Source organism: Beta vulgaris, chromosome 7 (genome assembly GCF_026745355.1).
Source record: "Beta vulgaris subsp. vulgaris cultivar EL10 chromosome 7, EL10.2, whole genome shotgun sequence".
NCBI classification, from domain to species: Eukaryota; Viridiplantae; Streptophyta; class Magnoliopsida; order Caryophyllales; family Amaranthaceae; genus Beta; species Beta vulgaris.
The window spans coordinates 52554425-52574014 of NC_079208.1; the positions used below are offsets into that span (position 1 = coordinate 52554425).

Genomic DNA, 19590 nt, shown 5'->3' on the forward strand with positions numbered 1-19590 from the left:
ATCTAACACTGATATCAATGTTTTGGATCAATCTCCGATATTTGATGAGTTGCTTGAAGGTGAAGGTCCTGAAATCCAGTACACGATAAATAGAAGTACATATAATATAAGATACTATCTTGCAGACGCACAGTATCTATCCTGAATGGCCTGTTTTCGTCAAAATTATTCCTCGAGTAAACATGTTATCTGAAAAAAGAAAACTATTTGCTCAACATCAAGAAGGTGCAAGGAAGAATATAGAACGAGCTTTTGGGGGTGCTTCAAAAGAGATTTGCGATTGTTTGCAACCCTGAACGTTTATGGAAAAAAGTGAAGTTGGCGATATCATGAAAACATGCATCATATTACATAATATGATTATTGAAGATGAAAGAGATGATACCAAATTGACCACTAGCGTTGACTATATAGTAGCAAGGAATCAAAGTGAAGGTCCACAACTTCATACCGGTCTACTTAGAAATTATTATGTAAACCGGAGCAAGTACTTTGAAGATCATATGCGAATTCGCAACCGAGCCCAATGTCACCAAATGCAGCATATTTGGTGGGACACATATGGCCGCATTTTGGAGGAGACGTTAATAAAATTTCGTGTATAATTTTCAATTTCGTGTGGTTGTACTTCTTTTATGTTTTAGAAATTATGTATGCAACTAATTGTGTTTATGCATGCCTTTAAATTATGTCATTATTTCAAATGTACTCAATTTGTGTCCCATAATTTATATAAAATTAAAGTAAGCTTAAAATCTTAAATAAATAATTACATAAATTGTAATTTAAATGATATAATAGTCGATAAATGTAACACCCCCAAAATCCATACACGTCTAATGCTACGTCGCATCGACTTTGGGAGTGTTACCGCCGCGATGGAACGCAAGGCATAATTAGAAATACGGTAACTCAAATTCATTGTCTCAAAACCAAATTGCAGCGGAATAGAAAATGTAATTACAACTCGGGAATCATAGATGACCCCTCTTTATTCAAACTCAAACCATGTAATAATGTTCTATAAAATTCATTAATGATCAAACCAAAAATTAACTTCAAACTACAGTCTAGCCCCATATGCTTGATGTCATGCAGCAGCACCAGCTCACCTAGTCTGCTCCCCATTGAAGTATCAATAGTTCATCACAGGACAACAAACACATAATAACACACGGGTCAGCTATGCTGAGTACGTAATGAACCATTGAAACTATATGAACATAAATGATGCATACATTACCACTGTTATATGAACCTACGTTATCTCACATCCTTTAATCTTTCATTATTTGGCATCGAACGGGCACCGTCATCTCACTAGAATCATACGGGCTACTGAATCCTTAATAGACAACTTGGTCTATTAGATGAAATGCAAATACGGTTTTGTTCCGTCTCACACCCATCACCTTAGTATGCATACCCCAAGATCGAACGGAACCTTCCGCCTACTTGAGTTATCAAAATATAAGGACACTACTGTCGTCACAGTAGGCCTGCGTAGGAGTGTAGGACAAGTCCTACACCCCCCATTGTTCTATACTTGTAGGGAGTCCAACTACAAGTATCGCCATAATCTTCTTTTATTACCAATCATTCTTTTATAACTTTAAGGAGTCATTTACATACTCTCTTAATTACCAAACTCAATCTTATCCTTAGTAACACTCTTGTTACTCTATAGATCAATAATAATGCTGATGTTACACTAGATAGAACTTCGCATTTCAATGCAACATATTTCAATGCATCATATTGATTTCACGTTATAAACGTCTAACCAAACAATCACAATCAAATGTTCCCTATCATGGTACTAGGTTCCAATAACATGAACTGCAACCTAAACATGATACTAAGCTTTGAAAGTAAACTGGTACGCGTACGTACCTTGTAACGGAGAATTTTCGCTGACTTAATAGAACGAGCCGCTTATGAAATTGGGACCTAAATCGTTAAAACAAAGCTCTTAGTGTTACGTCCTTGATAACACTAACAACTACTACGTCCTAAGCCATAACGATCTAACGATTCGAATTACGCAATAGTTAAAACCTTATTCTAGAACTTTCGTTATAATTCTAATCTAGTGAATTTAACGTCTTTTAGAAGTCAGAAATAGTGAGTAACTAAGTTATTTAGTAACATTAGTCCACTAATTTACCAATCCAAAATGTCATAAGTCCAGCCTGTCTTATGTCCAAAAGTCAAGTCATATGTCCAAAAGGTAAGTCATATGTCCAAAAGGTAAGTTCCATGTCCAAAAGTAAGTTCCATGTCCAAAAGGGTAAATTCCATGTCCAAAGGGTGAGTCACACGTCCCAAAGTCAGATTTCATGAAACAGGTTACTCATGAAACGATAATAATGTAACTAATAATAATACACAATTTTCCTACTTCCAACTTATTCCAATTACAAACCTAACCAGAAATTTTCACTTAAAACAGAACAATAACTTAACTAATAATTTATTACACAACTCTAATTATTAATTAATAATTACAAACCTTTCTTAACTACGAAACAGTAAATATAAGAATAATTAATAAACTGACATACTAAGTTAAGTACAAAATTATACCGTTAGAAATCGCCGGCGAAAGAATTCCGGCGACCGAAGACCACACCACTCACGCGCACGAAACCCTCAACACCACGACCCTTGTCGCAGCACTCGACCCACTTTTCGCACAAGAATTCCGGCGGACTCGCACCCTTGTGCTCGACAGAATTCGCACCACACGAACCCTTCACCAAGACTCTCGTCGCTGCTCGTACGTCGCCCACACCGCGCGACACTCGCGAGCCTCACACGAACCACAGCACCCTTCGCACCAAGACTCCCGGACAGAACTCTCGACACTCGCGCACACCTCACCCCTTCGACGAAATCGCGCACAACTCGACCCCTTCGACGGAATCTCGCAACTTTTCGACCCTCGACGCCTGCGCACCCTGCGCGTCGAACCTTGTACCTTCGTCGGACCCTTTTGCACGAAGCCAAAGAAGAAGAGTAGCGAGCGAACCCGCGAGAGAGATTCGAGAGAGAGAGATCCGAGAGAGAGAAAGAAAATTCTGAGAGAGAGAAAAAATTCGAAAAAGAGAGAAGGAGAGAGATGAATGTCGGCTGAGGAAGAGGGAGAAGAAAGGGTTAGGGTTTTTATCTGAAATTCCAACTTCTTTTCCTTTTTATACTCCCTTCCAAAAGGTAGTAACCCTAGGTCGATTAGGTTACTCTTTTAAAATTCCGGAAATTCCTAACAAATTCATATTACAATAATTTATTCCTATTAACTTGTAAATAAATTAAAATACCTTTTTTATTAATTCTTTTATATTTTCTTAATTAGTACGAAATTAGTATTAAAAATACGGAGTATTACAGGCTTCCCCCCTTAAAAGAAGTTTCGTCCCGAAACTTTGAGGTTGCCCGTCTTAACGACGATCTTTTGCACTTCTAAGTCCCAAATTTCACAAGCGTTTTCTAACGTTCACACAATAGATAAGCAATTTTCACACATAACTAGCATATAACTAACATAATCAACATAATTAACATACTTTAGGGTGAAAGCGCGAAATTCTATCGCATTCTTCCCCCTTAAAAGAAAAGTTACGTCCCCGTAACTCACGTACCTCTTGGAAAAGCTCAGGGTACTTCAGACGCATTGCATCTTCGGCTTCCCATGTGGCTTCCTCGGTAGTTTGATTTCTCCACAACACCTTGACAATTCTGACGTCCTTATTCCTCGTACTTCGCACTTTGCGGTCTAGGATCTGGACAGGTTTCTCCTCATAGGAAAAGTTTCGTCTAATCTACGTTTTCAGGTTCAAGGACATGTGACGCATCAGGTACGTATCTCCGGAGTTGGGAACGTGAAACACGTTATGGACCCTTTCTAAGTCGTTGGGTAAATCCAGGCGGTAAGCAACTTTCCCTACCCTCGCCAGTATCTCATAGGGTCCTATGAACTTAGGGCTTAGCTTCCCTTTTTTCCCGAATCGCATCACTCCTTTCATTGGGGACACCTTAAGCAACACTTTTTCCCCAACTTCGAAATTTTCGTCCCTTCGCTTCTGGTCCGCATAGGATTTTTGCCTGTCCTGTGCAGTCTTAATCTTTTCTTGAATGACTCGCACTTGATCCATCGTCTCTTGAATCATATCAGGTCCTAACACTACATCTCACTGATGTCGTTCCAACACAAAGGGCTACGACACTTTCTCCCGTACAACGCTTCAAATGGTGCCATCTTAATACTAGCATGGTAGCTGTTGTTGTATGAGAATTCTATGAGGTCCAAATGGTCTTCCCATGACCCTTGGTATTCTAAAGCACATGCTCGCAACATGTCCTCTAAGGTCTGAATAGTTCGTTCGTTTGACCATCGGTAGCGGGTGAAAGGCTGTACTCATTAATAGCTCACTACCAAATGCTTCCTGGACCTTTTTCCAGAAATTCGACAGGAATCGAGAATCTCGATCTGATACTATACTTGTGGGTACTCCATGCAATCGAATGACATTTTTCACATAAGCCTTGGCTAAGGCTTCCATACTCCACGTATCTTTCATAGGTATGAACCTTGCTGTCTTGGTTAGTCTATCCACTATCACCCAAATGGTATTATTGCCTCCCCGACTCCTAGGTAAGGCGACAACGAAGTCCATGGATATCGAGTCCCATTTCCACGTCGGAATGTCTAAGGGTTGAATCTTTCCCTGAGGTCTCTTGTGTTCACTTTTGACTTTCTGGCATGTTAAGCATTTGGAAACAAACTCAGCTACTGCTCTCTTCATACCAGGCCACCAAAACATCTTCTTGAGGTCCTTATACAACTTATCTCCCCCTGGGTGGACAGAATACGTCGTGTTATGACCCTCGCTCATTATCTTTTGTTTCAGTTCTTCACACTTTTGTGGCACGCACCACCTACCCTTATATCGTATGCCCATCCTCATGGATCGCAAACCCCTCTGCTTTGCCCTCCTTAAGCTTTGCCTTGACTCGCTCAAGTTTCACATCCCCAGGTTGACTCGCCCTTATCTCTTCTAGGAAGTTAGGTTCGATGGTTAGGGCACTCAGCAATCTTTCTACCTCCCCTTCATGAACAACTTCTATTTGAAGTCTAGAGAATTCCTCACAAAGTTTGTCGGCAACGACTAATGTATTCAGGCTATGGCTAGACTTGCGACTTAACGCATCAGCAACAACGTTGGCTTTACCCTCATGGTATTGAATGTCTAAGTCATAGTCTTTGATGAGCTCTAACCATCTGCGTTGTCTCATGTTGAGGTCTTTCTGGGTGAAGATATATTTAAGGCTTTTGTGATCGGTGAAGATACGGCAGGTTACCCCATAGAGGTAGTGTCTCCAAATTTTGAGTGCAAATACTATGGCGGCCAATTCTAGGTCATGTGTTGGGTAATTGACTTCATATGGCTTCAACTGTCGGGACGCATAAGCTATAACTTTCCCGTTTTGCATCAGAACACAACCCAACCCATTTGAGGATGAGTTGTTAGCTGATGACTTTCAGAATCTTAGGACAGTCACTTACGTCTCTGATGATGAAAGGAACAATAGGACCTTCATTATAGTGTTGGGTGGAGTCCAGGTTGTACCAGGGTTACATGGGGAGGATGATGATGATAGCCACCTCCACTAGAGGATATACCAGTTGAGGAGGAGAACCCTGCTGAGAATGAAGACCCTGTTGAGGATGAGAATCCTGTTCAGGAAGAGGATCCCATTGGAGGAGGATCCCATTGAGGAGGAGGATCCCATTGAGGAGGAGGATCCCAGTGAGAGGAGGATCCCATCGAGGAAGAAGATCCCGAGGAAGACCTAGGACCCATACTAGAAGATATATTCTTTGAGGACGGCGAGCCTGAGGCAGATGAGATTGACCTTGATGGAGGGATGGAGGATTCTGGATCTGAGGATGAAGCTCACCGTCTTGGCCCATATGTTCTTTTGAACATATATGAGGATTAGGATTTTTGTTTTAATTTTGATCGTTTTTGTTCATTTGTTATGTTAGGGATAATAAGGCTTGCATGCCAATTAGGGAGTAACATTATTTGATTTATATATATATATATAGTATTTCTTTACGAATATTACATTCCCATTTTCAATAATAGTGCATAGTTTTATCTTTTATTGTTAATTATGGCATCTTATTTTGGATGATTGTAATGCAAGTCAGTACAGACTTAAAGGTGTTCGCAATATATGTTGATATGTTAAATGTGTATTCGTTGAATAAGTTAAAACAAAAATTATGTGTAAGTCACTGAAATAGCTACTATGTTAATTTCAGCGCAGATGCTACGTCGCATCGACTTTGGGAGTGTTACCGCCGCGATGGAACGCAAGGCATAATTAGAAATACGGTAACTCAAATTCATTGTCTCAAAACCAAATTGCAGCGGAATAGAAAATGTAATTACAACTCGGGAATCATAGATGACCCCTCTTTATTCAAACTCAAACCATGTAATAATGTTCTATAAAATTCATTAATGATCAAACCAAAATTAACTTCAAACTACAGTCTAGCCCCCATATGCTTGATGTCATGCAGCAGCACCAGCTCACCTAGTCTGCTCCCCATTGAAGTATCAATAGTTCATCACAGGACAACAAACACATAATAACACACAGGGTCAGCTATGCTGAGTACGTAATGAACCATTGAAACTATATGAACATAAATGATGCATACATTACCACTGTTATATGAACCTACGTTATCTCACATCCTTTAATCTTTCATTATTTGGCATCGAACGGGCACCGTCATCTCACTAGAATCATACGGGCTACTGAATCCTTAATAGACAACTTGGTCTATTAGATGAAATGCAAATACGGTTTTGTTCCGTCTCACACCCATCACCTTAGTATGCATACCCCCAAGATCGAACGGAACCTTCCGCCTACTTGAGTTATCAAAATATAAGGACACTACTGTCGTCACAGTAGGCCTGCGTAGGAGTGTAGGACAAGTCCTACACTCCCCCATTGTTCTATACTTGTAGGGAGTCCAACTACAAGTATCGCCATAATCTTCTTTTATTACCAATCATTCTTTTATAACTTTAAGGAGTCATTTACATACTCTCTTAATTACCAAACTCAATCTTATCCTTAGTAACACTCTTGTTACTCTATAGATCAGATTAATAATGCTGATGTTACACTACGATAGAACTTCGCATTTCAATGCAACATATTTCAATGATCATATTGATTTCACGTTATAAACGTCTAACCAAACAATCACAATCAAATGTTCCCTATCATGGTACTAGGTTCCAATAACATGAACTGCAACCTAAACATGATACTAAGCTTTGAAAGTAAACTGGTACGCGTACGTACCTTGTAACGGAGAATTTTCGCTGACTTAATAGAACGAGCCGCTTATGAAATTGGGACCTAAATCGTTAAAACAAAGCTCTTAGTGTTACTCCTTGATAACACCAACTACTACGTCCTAAGACCATAACGATCTAACGATTCGAATTACGCAATAGTTAAAACCTTATTCTAACTTTCGTTATAATTCTAATCTAGTGAATTTAACGTCTTTTAGAAGTCAGAAATAGTGAGTAACTAAGTTTTAGTAACATTAGTCCACTAATTTACCAATCCAAAATGTCATAAGTCCAGCCTGTCTTATGTCCAAAAGTCAAGTCATATGTCCAAAAGGTAAGTCATATGTCCAAAAGGTAAGTTCCATGTCCAAAAGTAAGTTCCATGTCCAAAAGGGTAAATTCCATGTCCAAAGGGTGAGTCACACGTCCAAAGTCAGATTTCATGAAACAGGTTACTCATGAAACGATAATAATGTAACTAATAATAATACCAATTTTCCTACTTCCAACTTATTCCAATTACAAACCTAACCAGAAATTTTCACTTAAAACAGAACAATAACTTAACTAATAATTTATTACACAACTCTAATTATTAATTAATAATTACAAACCTTTCTTAACTACGAAACAGTAAATATAAGAATAATTAATAAACTGACATACTAAGTTAAGTACAAATTATACCGTTAGAAATCGCCGGCGAAAGAATTCCGGCGACCGAAGACCACACCACACGCGCACGAAACCCTCAACACCACGACCCTTGTCGCAGCACTCGACCCACTTTTCGCACAAGAATTCGGCGGACTCGCACCCTTGTGCTCGACAGAATTCGCACCACACGAACCCTTCACCAAGACTCTCGTCGCTGCTCGTACGTCGCCCACACCGCGCGACACTCGCGAGCCTCACACGAACCACAGCACCCTTCGCACCAAGACTCCCGGACAGAACTCTCGACACTCGCGCACACCTCGACCCTTCGACGAAATCGCGCACAACTCGACCCTTCGACGGAATCTCGCAACTTTTCGACCCTCGACGCCTGCGCACCTGCGCGCTCGAACCTTGTACCTTCGTCGGACCCTTTTGCACGAAGCCAAAGAAGAAGAGTAGCGAGCGAACCCGCGAGAGAGATTCGAGAGAGAGAGATCCGAGAGAGAGAAAGAAAATTCTGAGAGAGAGAAAAAATTCGAAAAAGAGAGAAGGAGAGAGATGAATGTCGGCTGAGGAGAGAGGGAGAAGAAAGGGTTTAGGGTTTTTATCTGAAATTCCAACTTCTTTTCCTTTTATACTCCCTTCCAAAAGGTAGTAACCCTAGGTCGATTAGGTTACTCTTTTAAAATTCCGGAAATTCCTAACAAATTCATATTACTAATAATTTATTCCTATTAACTTGTAAATAAATTAAAATACCTTTTTTATTAATTCTTTTATATTTTCTTAATTAGTACGAAATTAGTATTAAAAATACGGAGTATTACAATAAATATTTGAACTATATATTATCTACATATTAAGTAATTAACATTATAGAAAAAAAAAACATAAAATAGATTAAATATAAAATAATATGTTAAATTTTTGGTAGAGAGTCTGAGGGATAAAATTAAATGTAAAACTAGAATGGAGTCTGGAGTGAGTTTGAAGAATAAAAATTAGGTAAAAATTAGTCGAAAGCTAATGTGGTATAGTTTGAAAGTTGGGTTTGGGTATGATGGATAAGTGAAAGTATTGGGTCAGACCATCTGACCTAACATTTTCCGTCGGACAAAGCCGCGAGAACGGCACCGCTGCTCCTTCATCTTCTTCCTCCGTCGCCGCCGGTGAAAAACCAAAAATGAGCACAACCATTCATCATCATCCATTTTCATTCATCTTCCATCACACTCAAAATTCTTACACATACATACATACAATTTTTCCAGAAAATATAAACTTCATTTAGGAGAGTAAAAAAACAACAATGGATACAGCATGTGGTAAAGGAAAGAAAGGTGCAGCAAGAAGAAAAAAGGGTGGAGGTCCTAGAAATTTGATTGAAGTTGATGAAATTTTGCCGCATTACTTGAAAAGGACCCGACTAAGGAGAAGAATGTTGATATCAGACAATTCGAATTTGGTTTACTTTCAATTCGAAGGATGGTGAGAATGTGGTGAGTGGTGATTCCTTGCTTATAACAATGCCATGGTTGTTTTTATCAATTCGAAGGATGGTTGTTTTCAGGTTAGTTTTCTTTTCAGTTGGACTTTCTTTTCTTTCAGTTGAACTTTGTTTTCTTTCAGTTAGACTTTGTGTTCTTTCAGTTGGACTTTCTTTTCTTTCAGTTGGACTTTCTTTTCTTTCAGTTGAACTTTTTTTCTTTCCGTTAGACTTTCTTTTCTTTCAGTTAGACTTTCTTTTCTTTCAGTTGGACCAACTGAAAGAAATAATAGACTAACTGAAACAAAATGAAGACTACCTGAAGAAAAAATATAGACTACCTGAAAAAGAATAAAGACCAACTGAAACTCAAGTAAATCTAACTGAAGCACAAAAACCTACTGAAAAACAAAAAAGACTAACTGAAAACAAAATGAATACTACCTGAAAAAAAATTGGAACCACCTGAAAAAAAAATGAAGACTACCTGAAAAAAAATTGGAACCACCTGAAAGTCGTCCGACCAAGATTATGGTCGGACGAGTCCGACACAATACGTTCTCGATGGATAAACTCACCCTAAACTCAACATTACAAGACCTAAGAGAGCTTTGAGTTTTTAAACACTTGTGTTTTTTTAAATAGAAAAAAAGAGGTGATATTGTCCTTTCCAAGTCATTGTAAACTAAATTGAGAACAAAAATGTTGTGAGAAGGAATTTTAGGATAGATAGAATGAAAAGGTAAGGGGTGATTTTTTAGAAGTGATAATAAATTATAGTCTTATAGAATCAGATAAGCATTCGTAGTATTTACAACTATCAAATAATCAAAGTACAAATGTCTAGTATTCTAGTGTTTTTAAAATGCCTCGACGATTTCTAGCAAGTAAGTATTACATTTGTTTCTTTTCAATCTACAAAACAATAATAACGGAGGGAGCAGCCAGGGGACCAATTTCCCCAGTTTCATTTTTTCTTTTTTTTTTCTTCATATAAAATTTGTTTTTAAATTTTATATAATACTCCTAATCACTAATTTTAGTGTTCAAGGTATTTTACCACATTTTCTTTTGTGTTTTTGTTTAACTTTTTTTTTAGTATTTGTCGGGTGATATGATTATAAACTTATCTAACAAAGAAGATTGCAATAGTTTAGTTTCTCACGTTAATTTTTCTCACTGTATATTTTTTTCCCTTGTACTATTGATCTTCGATGAGTTTGACTTGATTTTATAGAGTACAAATAATTGTATGTTCACTTTTAATAAGATATGCTCCTACAAGTTTTTTTCTAAGATATCATTGATTGGTATTAAAAAAAAAATAAAGACTTGAAGACTGTCATTGTAATTTATTCATCTTTTCTAATTATATGATTTTGTTATTTTCGGGTATTAAATTTTTAGTTGCTCCCAATGTTATCAGAATCTGGATCCTACCTTGGATCGTAGGGGTTGGTAGAATTGAATCGGTGGGATCGGATCGTAGGATCGTAAGATCCTACAATTCGGTGATCAAATACATATTTTTTTTTATAGTATCAAATACAGATAATTATACTAGAATATGGTGAGAAGCTCATGTTAAAAAAATTTACACATATTAATAATGGCTTTTAGCAAATGGTGATAGTTTTTTATAAGATTGAAGTAACATGTGACCAAAATCTAATATGAGAAGTATAATATGTGAAATTACTTTAAATTACTTTATGATTTTTTATACGGTAGGATCGTAGAATGGTGTTAAGATCCTACCATGTGATTTTTTGTGGTTGGATAAGATCGAAAGATCCTACAAAATTAAGATCCTATATATACGTAGGATCGGGATTAGTGAATTCCTTCAGGATCGTAAAATCGTAGGATCTAAAGATCCGGATCGAGATTTTAACAACAATGAAGGCTCCATATTACATACTCTGTGTGTTGAAGTAAAAAAATTCAATGATTTTTGTCAAATTTTAACATCGATTGCCACTGCTTTAAAATTTGACATTCACATTTGTCAACACAACGCTTCAATCATTAATATCTCTAATTACAATATTTTAAATGTGAAAGTATTGGGTCAGACCGTCTGACCCAATACTTTCCGTCGGACGACCTTACAAACCTCTTAAATTTAACAGTCTCCCTCCGTTTCTGATGTTTCGGAAGATCTTTACTGACTGCAACATCACTAAGCTTCTTTTCACGGCCACTCCCTCTTTGAACTTTCTTCTTCTTCCTGTCAGTTTTAATAGACTCCATCGCCTTTAAATAGTCATCAAATGAAGACTTAAATTCAGTGTCTTCTTCTCATAACCATGTTGTTCTCCATCTGGGAAGTTGAGAGCGTACTTTTAATACAACTACTTCGATGGCGGGAGAAGAGGAGGAAGAACCACACCAGGAAACATGCCAATGGCGGTCGTCGGAGAGAGAACGAAGTTGGAGAGGAAGGAGATGAGGAAGACGATGATCAGGATGAGTAGATTAGAGAGTTTGGAGGAGAGAGAGTGGGAGTGAGACATAGCAGTTGGTGTGAGGTAGGAGTAGAGAAGAAGATAGTAATAATTTGGTGAGAGATTACTTGACTTTCAGTTGGTGTGTAAATTCTTTCAGTTTGTGTTGTTTTTCTTTCATTTGGTCTTCTGTGTTATTTTAGTTGGTGTGTAAATTCTTTCAACTTGTGTTGTTTTTCTTTCATTTGGTCTTCTGTTGACTTCCAATTGGTGTGTTGAATCTTTCAGCTTGTGTTGTTTTTCTTTCATTTGGTTTTCTATGTTCTTTCAGTTGGTGTGTAAATTATTTCACCTTGTGTTGTTTTTCTTTCATTTGGTCTTCTGTTGACTTTCAGTTGGTGTGTAAATTCTTTCAACTTGTGTTGTTTTTCTTTCATTTGGTCTTCTGTATTCTTTCAGTTTGTGTGTAAATTTTTTCAGCTTGTGTTGTTTTTATTTCATTTGGTCGTCCGACCAAATATTATGATCCGACGCATCTGACCCAATACCTTTTCATTTTAAATACATATAATAGCACAATCAAACAAGATACTCCATAATTATATTTTTCCTTGCGTTGATCACGTGTAATTGTGAAATTGCAATTTATTATTAGTGTTTAGCCCTGGGGTGAAGTGGTAAAAAAAACCCACAGCAACGAAAGTGGCGGTAAAAAGTAATGGAGATATATCTTCTTCTTTATCCACGTCCTGAGAAATCTGCTCTGGTGTGGCAGATGGCACCTTGTTTCTGACAAAACTGAAATCTTCTCTTTCTTTCTTTCTTCTACAATCCCATTTCACCTTATTCTTCTCTTCTGCTGCTTTTTTTTTTTTAGGAACAAATTTTTGGTTTATCTTCTTCACTTTTCTATCTGCAGTTTTGCAGAAAGTATGGCCATGTTTTTTCACTGCTCTACCCTCCTAACTCCTGCAAAACAGTCTGGTATTTCTTCATGGCATCAATTATTCTCCAGAAAGTTTAAATTTCAGGGTTAGTACGACTACATTTGATTTACTCATTAATCATTATTCTTCTTTCCATTTTGATAGTGCTGTGTATGAAAGTTTTTTTTTTTTTCTGAGTAGAATCATAATTGTGTTACCCATCTCAAAATTATTATGTTATCTTGACCAGTTTGGTAAAATTTAATCTGGGTGTAGTAGTTTTAGAAGTAATTTTATGAGTTTGGCGCGTAATTAAGCTAGTTTAGTTGGTAAAGTTTTGTGGGTCGCAATCGAAACTCGGGTTCTTGTTTATTTGGTATCTTTGAACCTTGAATTGGGGTTGTTGAGTGTTGACTGTTGAGGAGGTAAAAGGAGGAAATCAAAGCATATATTTTTTTTTTATGTATTTATGTATTATGTCATTATGTGGGATTGTGGGTTGATATTTGATGAAAGAAAGGGCATGTTTTTAAGCAACACTGAAGAGTATCAATTTATCATACAAAAATTCAGTAGTGCTAACTGCTAAGTTGGAACTGCAAAAATGAATTCTGAGAAGTTAATTCAATTTGGCTATCAGAGGAAGGGTTTAAGCCTATGTTCTTTTGGACTGAATTGGACTCGGCTGGACTGGACTGAACTGAACTTAATTTGTCTAACTGAACTGAACTGAACTTAATTTGTCTAAACTGAACTAAACTTAACTTAATTTGTCGAAAGAACTGAATAAAAACTGTGAGAGGAACTAACTGAACTGAAGTGAATGTGTGTGAGAACTGAATTTGTCTGAACCGAACTAAATTTGTCTGAACTTCACTGAACTGAATTTCCATTAATTCAGTCCAAAAGAACAGAGCTTAAGTAAGTGAATATAATTAAAGCAGTAATGTTGTTTGAGGTAATAGCTTAGAAGCACAAAGGCAAGAAAGGGTTAAACTGGTCCATTACCAAATCTTTGGATATCATTCTTTTTGAGCTCTATCTGGGTGGCTAAGTGATTGCATATTAGCTGCAGTTGAACTTTCAGCTGAATGTATGAAAAAAAATGGTTGGTAATGAATGCAAAATGCATTTGCAGTTTATTTCATCATATCTTATGTGGATTGTTAATACCTTTGGCGGTTCATGAAATGTGCCATACCTAGTAAGCCTAGGTTTGTTTATATAATTATAATCTGTTCTGTTCATGCACATATCTTCGGATTTTTGAAATGCTAATTGCTAATTTCTGAACCTGCACATTATTATTATTATGCTTTCTGTTTGTGGGTATGACTTATGCAACTCCCAAGTTACTTTCGAACCTACCCTACCTATCGTGTCTTGTATGCCTGTGAAAATTGAACATGCAGTTGTCAACTTATCATTTTTTATCTCTTACCTTCTTTGTCCATGTTTATCACCAAATAATCATCATAGTTTCCAACTCGTCCGGGAATGTTGTATAGGAAGGTTAGAAAAACATATTGGTCAGAGTGCACAATTATTGTAGACAGTGAACATCATCTGAACTTATGTGTCACAATTATTTGAGGCCTGGAAATCATTTTATTTCTTGGTAATGGTCTGCATTATTTGTATGACGCTCTTAGCAGTTTGGATTTCTTCTCATTGATGGTGGTTTTGTGGAACTGTATTTTGTGATAACTAAAATCTTAGCTTTCTTATGGAGTTACAAATGCATAACATACTTATCAAGGAAGATGTGTTGTTTAACTTAGGGGACCCAGCAATGCCATACAATTCAAAGAATTTCATATTGGCAAGCCGAGGTACTGCATCTGCACTGTCTAAGATTTACAGGATTTATTCAGGAGAATCATCTATGAACCATCTACAAAATAGGATTAACATGAAGACTTGCATTCACATGTCTCCGCTACTCTCAAGAGATGAATTGCGAAACCTTTCTTTCAATGAGGTATGCTGGTCAGTGGAGTCACAATCTTCTTCATATTTCTACAATTTCTTGCCAGTCTTAGATATGAAACTTTGTGCTGATCCTCCATAAACCTAGTAGTGTATTATCCCATGCCACATGCAGCCTTTGCTTTTGGGATATGGAGCATCTCAAGTTTCATGCTAACAGAAGAAATAGAGAAATACTTCTGGATAACTTCTTACTATCTGATATAATTAATTTTACCAGTCTCAAGACACTTTTGCTCAAGTAGTTTCTTGATACTTTTAGGGTTTGTATGACCTTCCAAATAGAAATCTCCATTTCAGTTCTTTAAAATGGGTTGACTCAAACTAGAAGTTTATCTCTCATCTCTCTTCAATTATTGTCATTTCAAATATATTCATTGAGTAACAAACCCTTTCGATGCGTGCTATTACCCTTCTACAGGATTGATACAGTATTTCATGATAGCTGACAAAGTCTTACTCTGTATCCAAAAAAAGAAGAAACTTTTCTCATAAATTAGTCCTCGTATGCAACTCCTACCTCTACTTATCAACTCACATTTAGAGGGATGCAAATCATGTTCGGCTTTTATTTTGGCGTCGAGCTTTTGCCTCATAACATGAACTCTCTTGTCAACATGACAGGAAGTCTACATTTTGAGATTACCTGCAATAGCAGTTCTTTTAGCCAATGCCATGTTTCTCACTATGCCTTTGGAAGCTCTAGCAGAAACAAGTGAGCCAGTCAATTCCGTCTTCAACATGCCCCTGTTCCTATTTGTAGCACTCATTGGGGCTACTGTTGGAGGTGAGTTACCTTTTTTGCTTCTCATGTTTGTATCATTGTCATAGTAGATCGTCTACTAATTTATTGAGCATGTATAAAGTAATGGATGGAACAACACAGAAAATGAGCTGTAAGAACATTGCTAAGACAAGCTGTATTATCTTCTATCTCAGCTTGATCTCTGAAAGCTGTGAAGGCATTATCCGAAATCTGCTTTATGATGACACCTGACACGTGTGAAAGAGAAGGTGATAGATGTGCTCATACAAGATGCAACTCATTTTCTTAAATACTGGTTGGGTACTTTTATCTTAGGAGCATGAGATGCCATAATCTTCATGAGCCTATATATTAAGCTACTTCATGCCCGTAATAGATTGACCTAGGGGGAAGGGGGCACTTTTGGTAATGCACATTAGTTTGTTATGGGTTAGCTTGAGGAATAAGTTAGAGGGTTAAAGGAAGAAACTCTGTAAATAACATAGATTAGGTAGAGAGAAAGGATGTTGAAAATTGTTGAGTGTTTAGGTGTTTAGTTTTTGGAGAGAAACAAGCCTCTCAAAAGCTTGTTACTATCTTTGTTTAACTGTAAAATTCCAAATTATCAATCAAATATAAGCTTTCCTTCTTAATTTTCTTCTTAAATTTGTTTTGAGATATCAGTTCATAAGCGAGAGGAAGACTTCTGTATGCACTGTTTTTGAAGAGAGCATTTCAATGATGCTGATCTTTCATCCGAGACCATGAGTCTGAACTAATCGTCAAAATGTGGAAACAATAACTACACAATTACTTTTATGTCATTGGAACTACGTCAGAACTACATTGTGAAGTGTGCTGTATGGTTACAGCCTCTTCGAAAACCTTTTACTTACATGGCTCATCAGTATGCAGAGTTGGTGATGCATTACCTAGTAATAGCTCCTTAGCTTTACCCTTCACCTAATTTCCATTACTAATAATGAAACTTCCATGAACAACTGACAATCATATACTTAATAGGCCATAAAGGCACATATATGTATCTATGGTCAATTTCTCCTCTGCCTGACTTCTGTTACCCTTGGCAGCTAATGACTCAATCTTAGATCAAAGATTTTTGATGTCGTGCGAACAGACTGCGAAGTGCAAATTACTACTCTGCGCTTCGTAGGCAGTAATGCTCATAAATTTATAGGTACACGTTGATGCTAATGAATTTATAGGTAAATTTGTGAATTAAGTCTTATCTCAATGTCCATGGTAATGCTTGTCCTCCTCATACCTTTTTCTCTTCCTAAAACTCCATTACTGTCCACTTTCATTTTAGAAGTTGCATTGTGGTAATGAAAATTTGTTAATAAAAACACATACTTGGGGATGAAACTTTATTACCATTGATATTGGCATGGGAAATTTCCTACAAACTCACATATAAATTCATCATAATTACCACATCATATCATTGGCTACCAAAGGGGCTTAAGTTCATGGTTGAATTAATGAATCATTTATTGGTGTTTTACGTCTTGGATCTTAATTCTGTGTTTATGTCACAGGATTGCTGGCTCGACAAAGGAGAGGGGAACTCCAACGACTTAATGAACAGCTGCGTCAGATTAATGCAGCTCTTAGAAGACAAGCAAAAATAGAGTCATACGCCCCTACCTTGAGTTATGCCCCTGCTAGTAACAAAATCCCGGACACTGAAGTAATAGTTGATCCAAGGAAAGAAGAGCTGATTTCTCGTCTGAAAGCTGGTAAAAATCATCTGAGGAACCAAGATCCAGAGAAAGCGTATACAGAGTTCAATGTTGCTCTGGCACTTGCTCAGAATTTAAATGATCCTGTTGAGGAAAAGAAAGCTGCCAGAGGCTTAGGTTGGTTTTTGCCTGACCTTATCATCTGCCTTTAAGTTCTGCATTTGGCGTTTTATGTGTTCCTTTTCTGCCTTTAACTTTTGCTTGAATTAAAAATTGCATATTTCTTCAAGGACATTCATCCAGGGAAAGTGTGAAAATCTGTGTAGCTGGAAGAGTTGAATTTCTCTTTTTGAACGAGCAGAGAGAAGTTTATAAAGTAAAACTAGCCTTAAAAGAAGTTGAAATCCGCATTTACTGTGTCAATATCTAAAGCAATGTGCATTTGTCCGTGGGGGTGATTCATATTCAAAAGGCAAAATATAAATTATGAACTGCTATTTTGTTGATGTTATAAAATCTCTACTATTTTCTGGTCATATCTGGTAAAATATATCAGCTCATTGTCCAATAGATCTACTATTTACCATTATTGAGAAAGTATAGAGAGGACTCAGCTCTCAGGAATATTAGGTTACAAAGCATAAAGTCAAAAGCTATGTTATATCTTATTTTTCAACTTGTGTTTTTTACCATTATCAACTCTAGCCATTATTAGTTTTGGTTTTTCTGGTTATGTGCTAAACACCATGTAGCAAGTCTGCGTGACGATGAATCAACTGGTTAAATGCTTTTCAGGAGCTTCATTACAAAGACAAGGGAAGTATCGTGAAGCGATCAGGTATCATAACATGGTTCTGGGTATATCTAAGCGCGTAGGAGAGTCCTCAGGAAATACAGAAGCTTATGGTGCAATTGCTGACTGCTACACTGAGCTAGGCGATCTTGAGAAAGCTGGAAAATTCTATGACAAGTATATTGCTAGACTAGAAGATTGACCTGCCTTATGCACCATTATTGTTCTTTGCTAACAACTATAGAGGTGCAGTGCCGAAAAGAAAAAAGAAAAAAAAAGTCGTCCTTAGCTACATCTATCATGGTAGGGTTTGTTCACTTTTATCTCGGAGCTATCCAATTTTGCGCATCTGAAAATTTATTCGTCTCTTTACCTTTGCTTTTATACTAGTCTTAAGGGATTGTTAATACTGCTTGAGATTACTTGCAACCGTGTTCTTTCTAATAATATTTCTGTACATGCTCCTTGTCTCTCTCCTTCCTCGATGCCACACCATCCCTTACGGGCACTACCATTAGCCCACCGGCCACCACGCCACTGCCATACCACTGAAGAAGAACTTATATTTAGTGGTGATTTCATTAGTATGCTATGTTCCTTGATTTGCAAGCCGATTAGATACTCTGTTCCCTCCCCTGCGGCAGGGAACAAAAGCCACTTCCCAGTCTAGGTTACCACTAGACCAGACCACTGCCATACCACCGAACTACACCAATATCTACTACTATCTACTGGTGGCTTAATTCATTTGCTCTGCTCTTCGATTTGGGAGCCAAATAGATGGCACTTTGCAATCTAAGGTTGAAATCAACGAACAACATCACCTATTCATTTTGTGGATGCTGGAGCAAGGTCTAACCCTATGTTGCTCAGACTCGGGTGCCCATGTCCGACACAGTTACGTGTCCAAGTGCCCGATTCGGCTATTTTTGGAATTTTTAGCCCAAAATAAAGTGTACAAGTGTCGCACCCATGTCCGATTGAGGTGAAATGAAGAGTCCGAGCAATATAGGTCTAGCCCTCTTCAAATCATCTATTCTATGTATTTCCTTAACCACGAATATCAAATTATCAATCTATACAATTATACTATATACTAAAGCAAAAGCTATTTAAACCTTTTTGCCCCTCCTAAACTCATCAAAATTGATTTGACATTTGCATTGAAACTCTTAAACATTGGTCTTGCGGGCATTAATTAGTGCTTGCATTCAAGCTAAATTTAGTGAATATATAGAAGTATTTGAATAACTATATCAAAGTAAATTTTTTGATTCATATATGGCCAAACATTTTCACATACATTAACTAGGATAACAAAGAAATGGAAATAGCTCAGAGTTTGCCTAGTAATTATTTATCTTAAATAAAATTAACATGAGCTTATACGGAGTGCTTAACAATGTAATTCGCAAAACGATGCAAATCCGTAAAACAATAAAAATTCACC

General features: G+C 37.2%; 1 protein-coding gene and 2 long non-coding RNA genes across 3 annotated transcripts; 1 reads left to right on the top strand and 2 right to left on the bottom strand.

Annotated features, from left to right (window-relative positions):
- Positions 1-921: 921 nt before the first annotated feature.
- LOC130592224 (uncharacterized) lies at positions 922-2875 on the bottom strand. Its single transcript, XR_008970486.1, has 3 exons — positions 2587-2875; positions 1894-1950; positions 922-1117 (listed from the first exon to the last, which is right to left on the bottom strand). It is a non-coding gene; the product is annotated as an uncharacterized LOC130592224 (long non-coding RNA).
- Positions 2876-6418: 3543 nt separating this feature from the next.
- LOC130592223 (uncharacterized) lies at positions 6419-8125 on the bottom strand. Its single transcript, XR_008970485.1, has 3 exons — positions 8079-8125; positions 7396-7452; positions 6419-6614 (listed from the first exon to the last, which is right to left on the bottom strand). It is a non-coding gene; the product is annotated as an uncharacterized LOC130592223 (long non-coding RNA).
- A 4552-nt stretch (positions 8126-12677) lies between these two features.
- LOC104899724 (protein FLUORESCENT IN BLUE LIGHT, chloroplastic) lies at positions 12678-18597 on the top strand. The gene is made up of 5 exons (XM_010686975.4): positions 12678-13016; positions 14692-14891; positions 15524-15686; positions 17204-17524; positions 18143-18597. The coding sequence occupies exons 1-5, from the start codon at positions 12917-12919 to the stop codon at positions 18340-18342; spliced, it is 984 nt and encodes a 327-aa protein (XP_010685277.1). The 5' UTR covers positions 12678-12916; the 3' UTR covers positions 18343-18597.
- Positions 18598-19590: the final 993 nt, after the last annotated feature.

Coding starts and splice junctions, on each gene's coding strand:
- LOC104899724 (XM_010686975.4), top strand. CDS start 12,917: ATGGCCATGTTTTTTCACTGCTCTACCCTCCTAACTCCTGCAAAACAG. Junction 14,892..15,523: donor GAAACCTTTCTTTCAATGAG/GTATGCTGGTCA, acceptor TCAACATGACAG/GAAGTCTACATTTTGAGATT. Junction 17,525..18,142: donor GAAAGCTGCCAGAGGCTTAG/GTTGGTTTTTGC, acceptor AATGCTTTTCAG/GAGCTTCATTACAAAGACAA.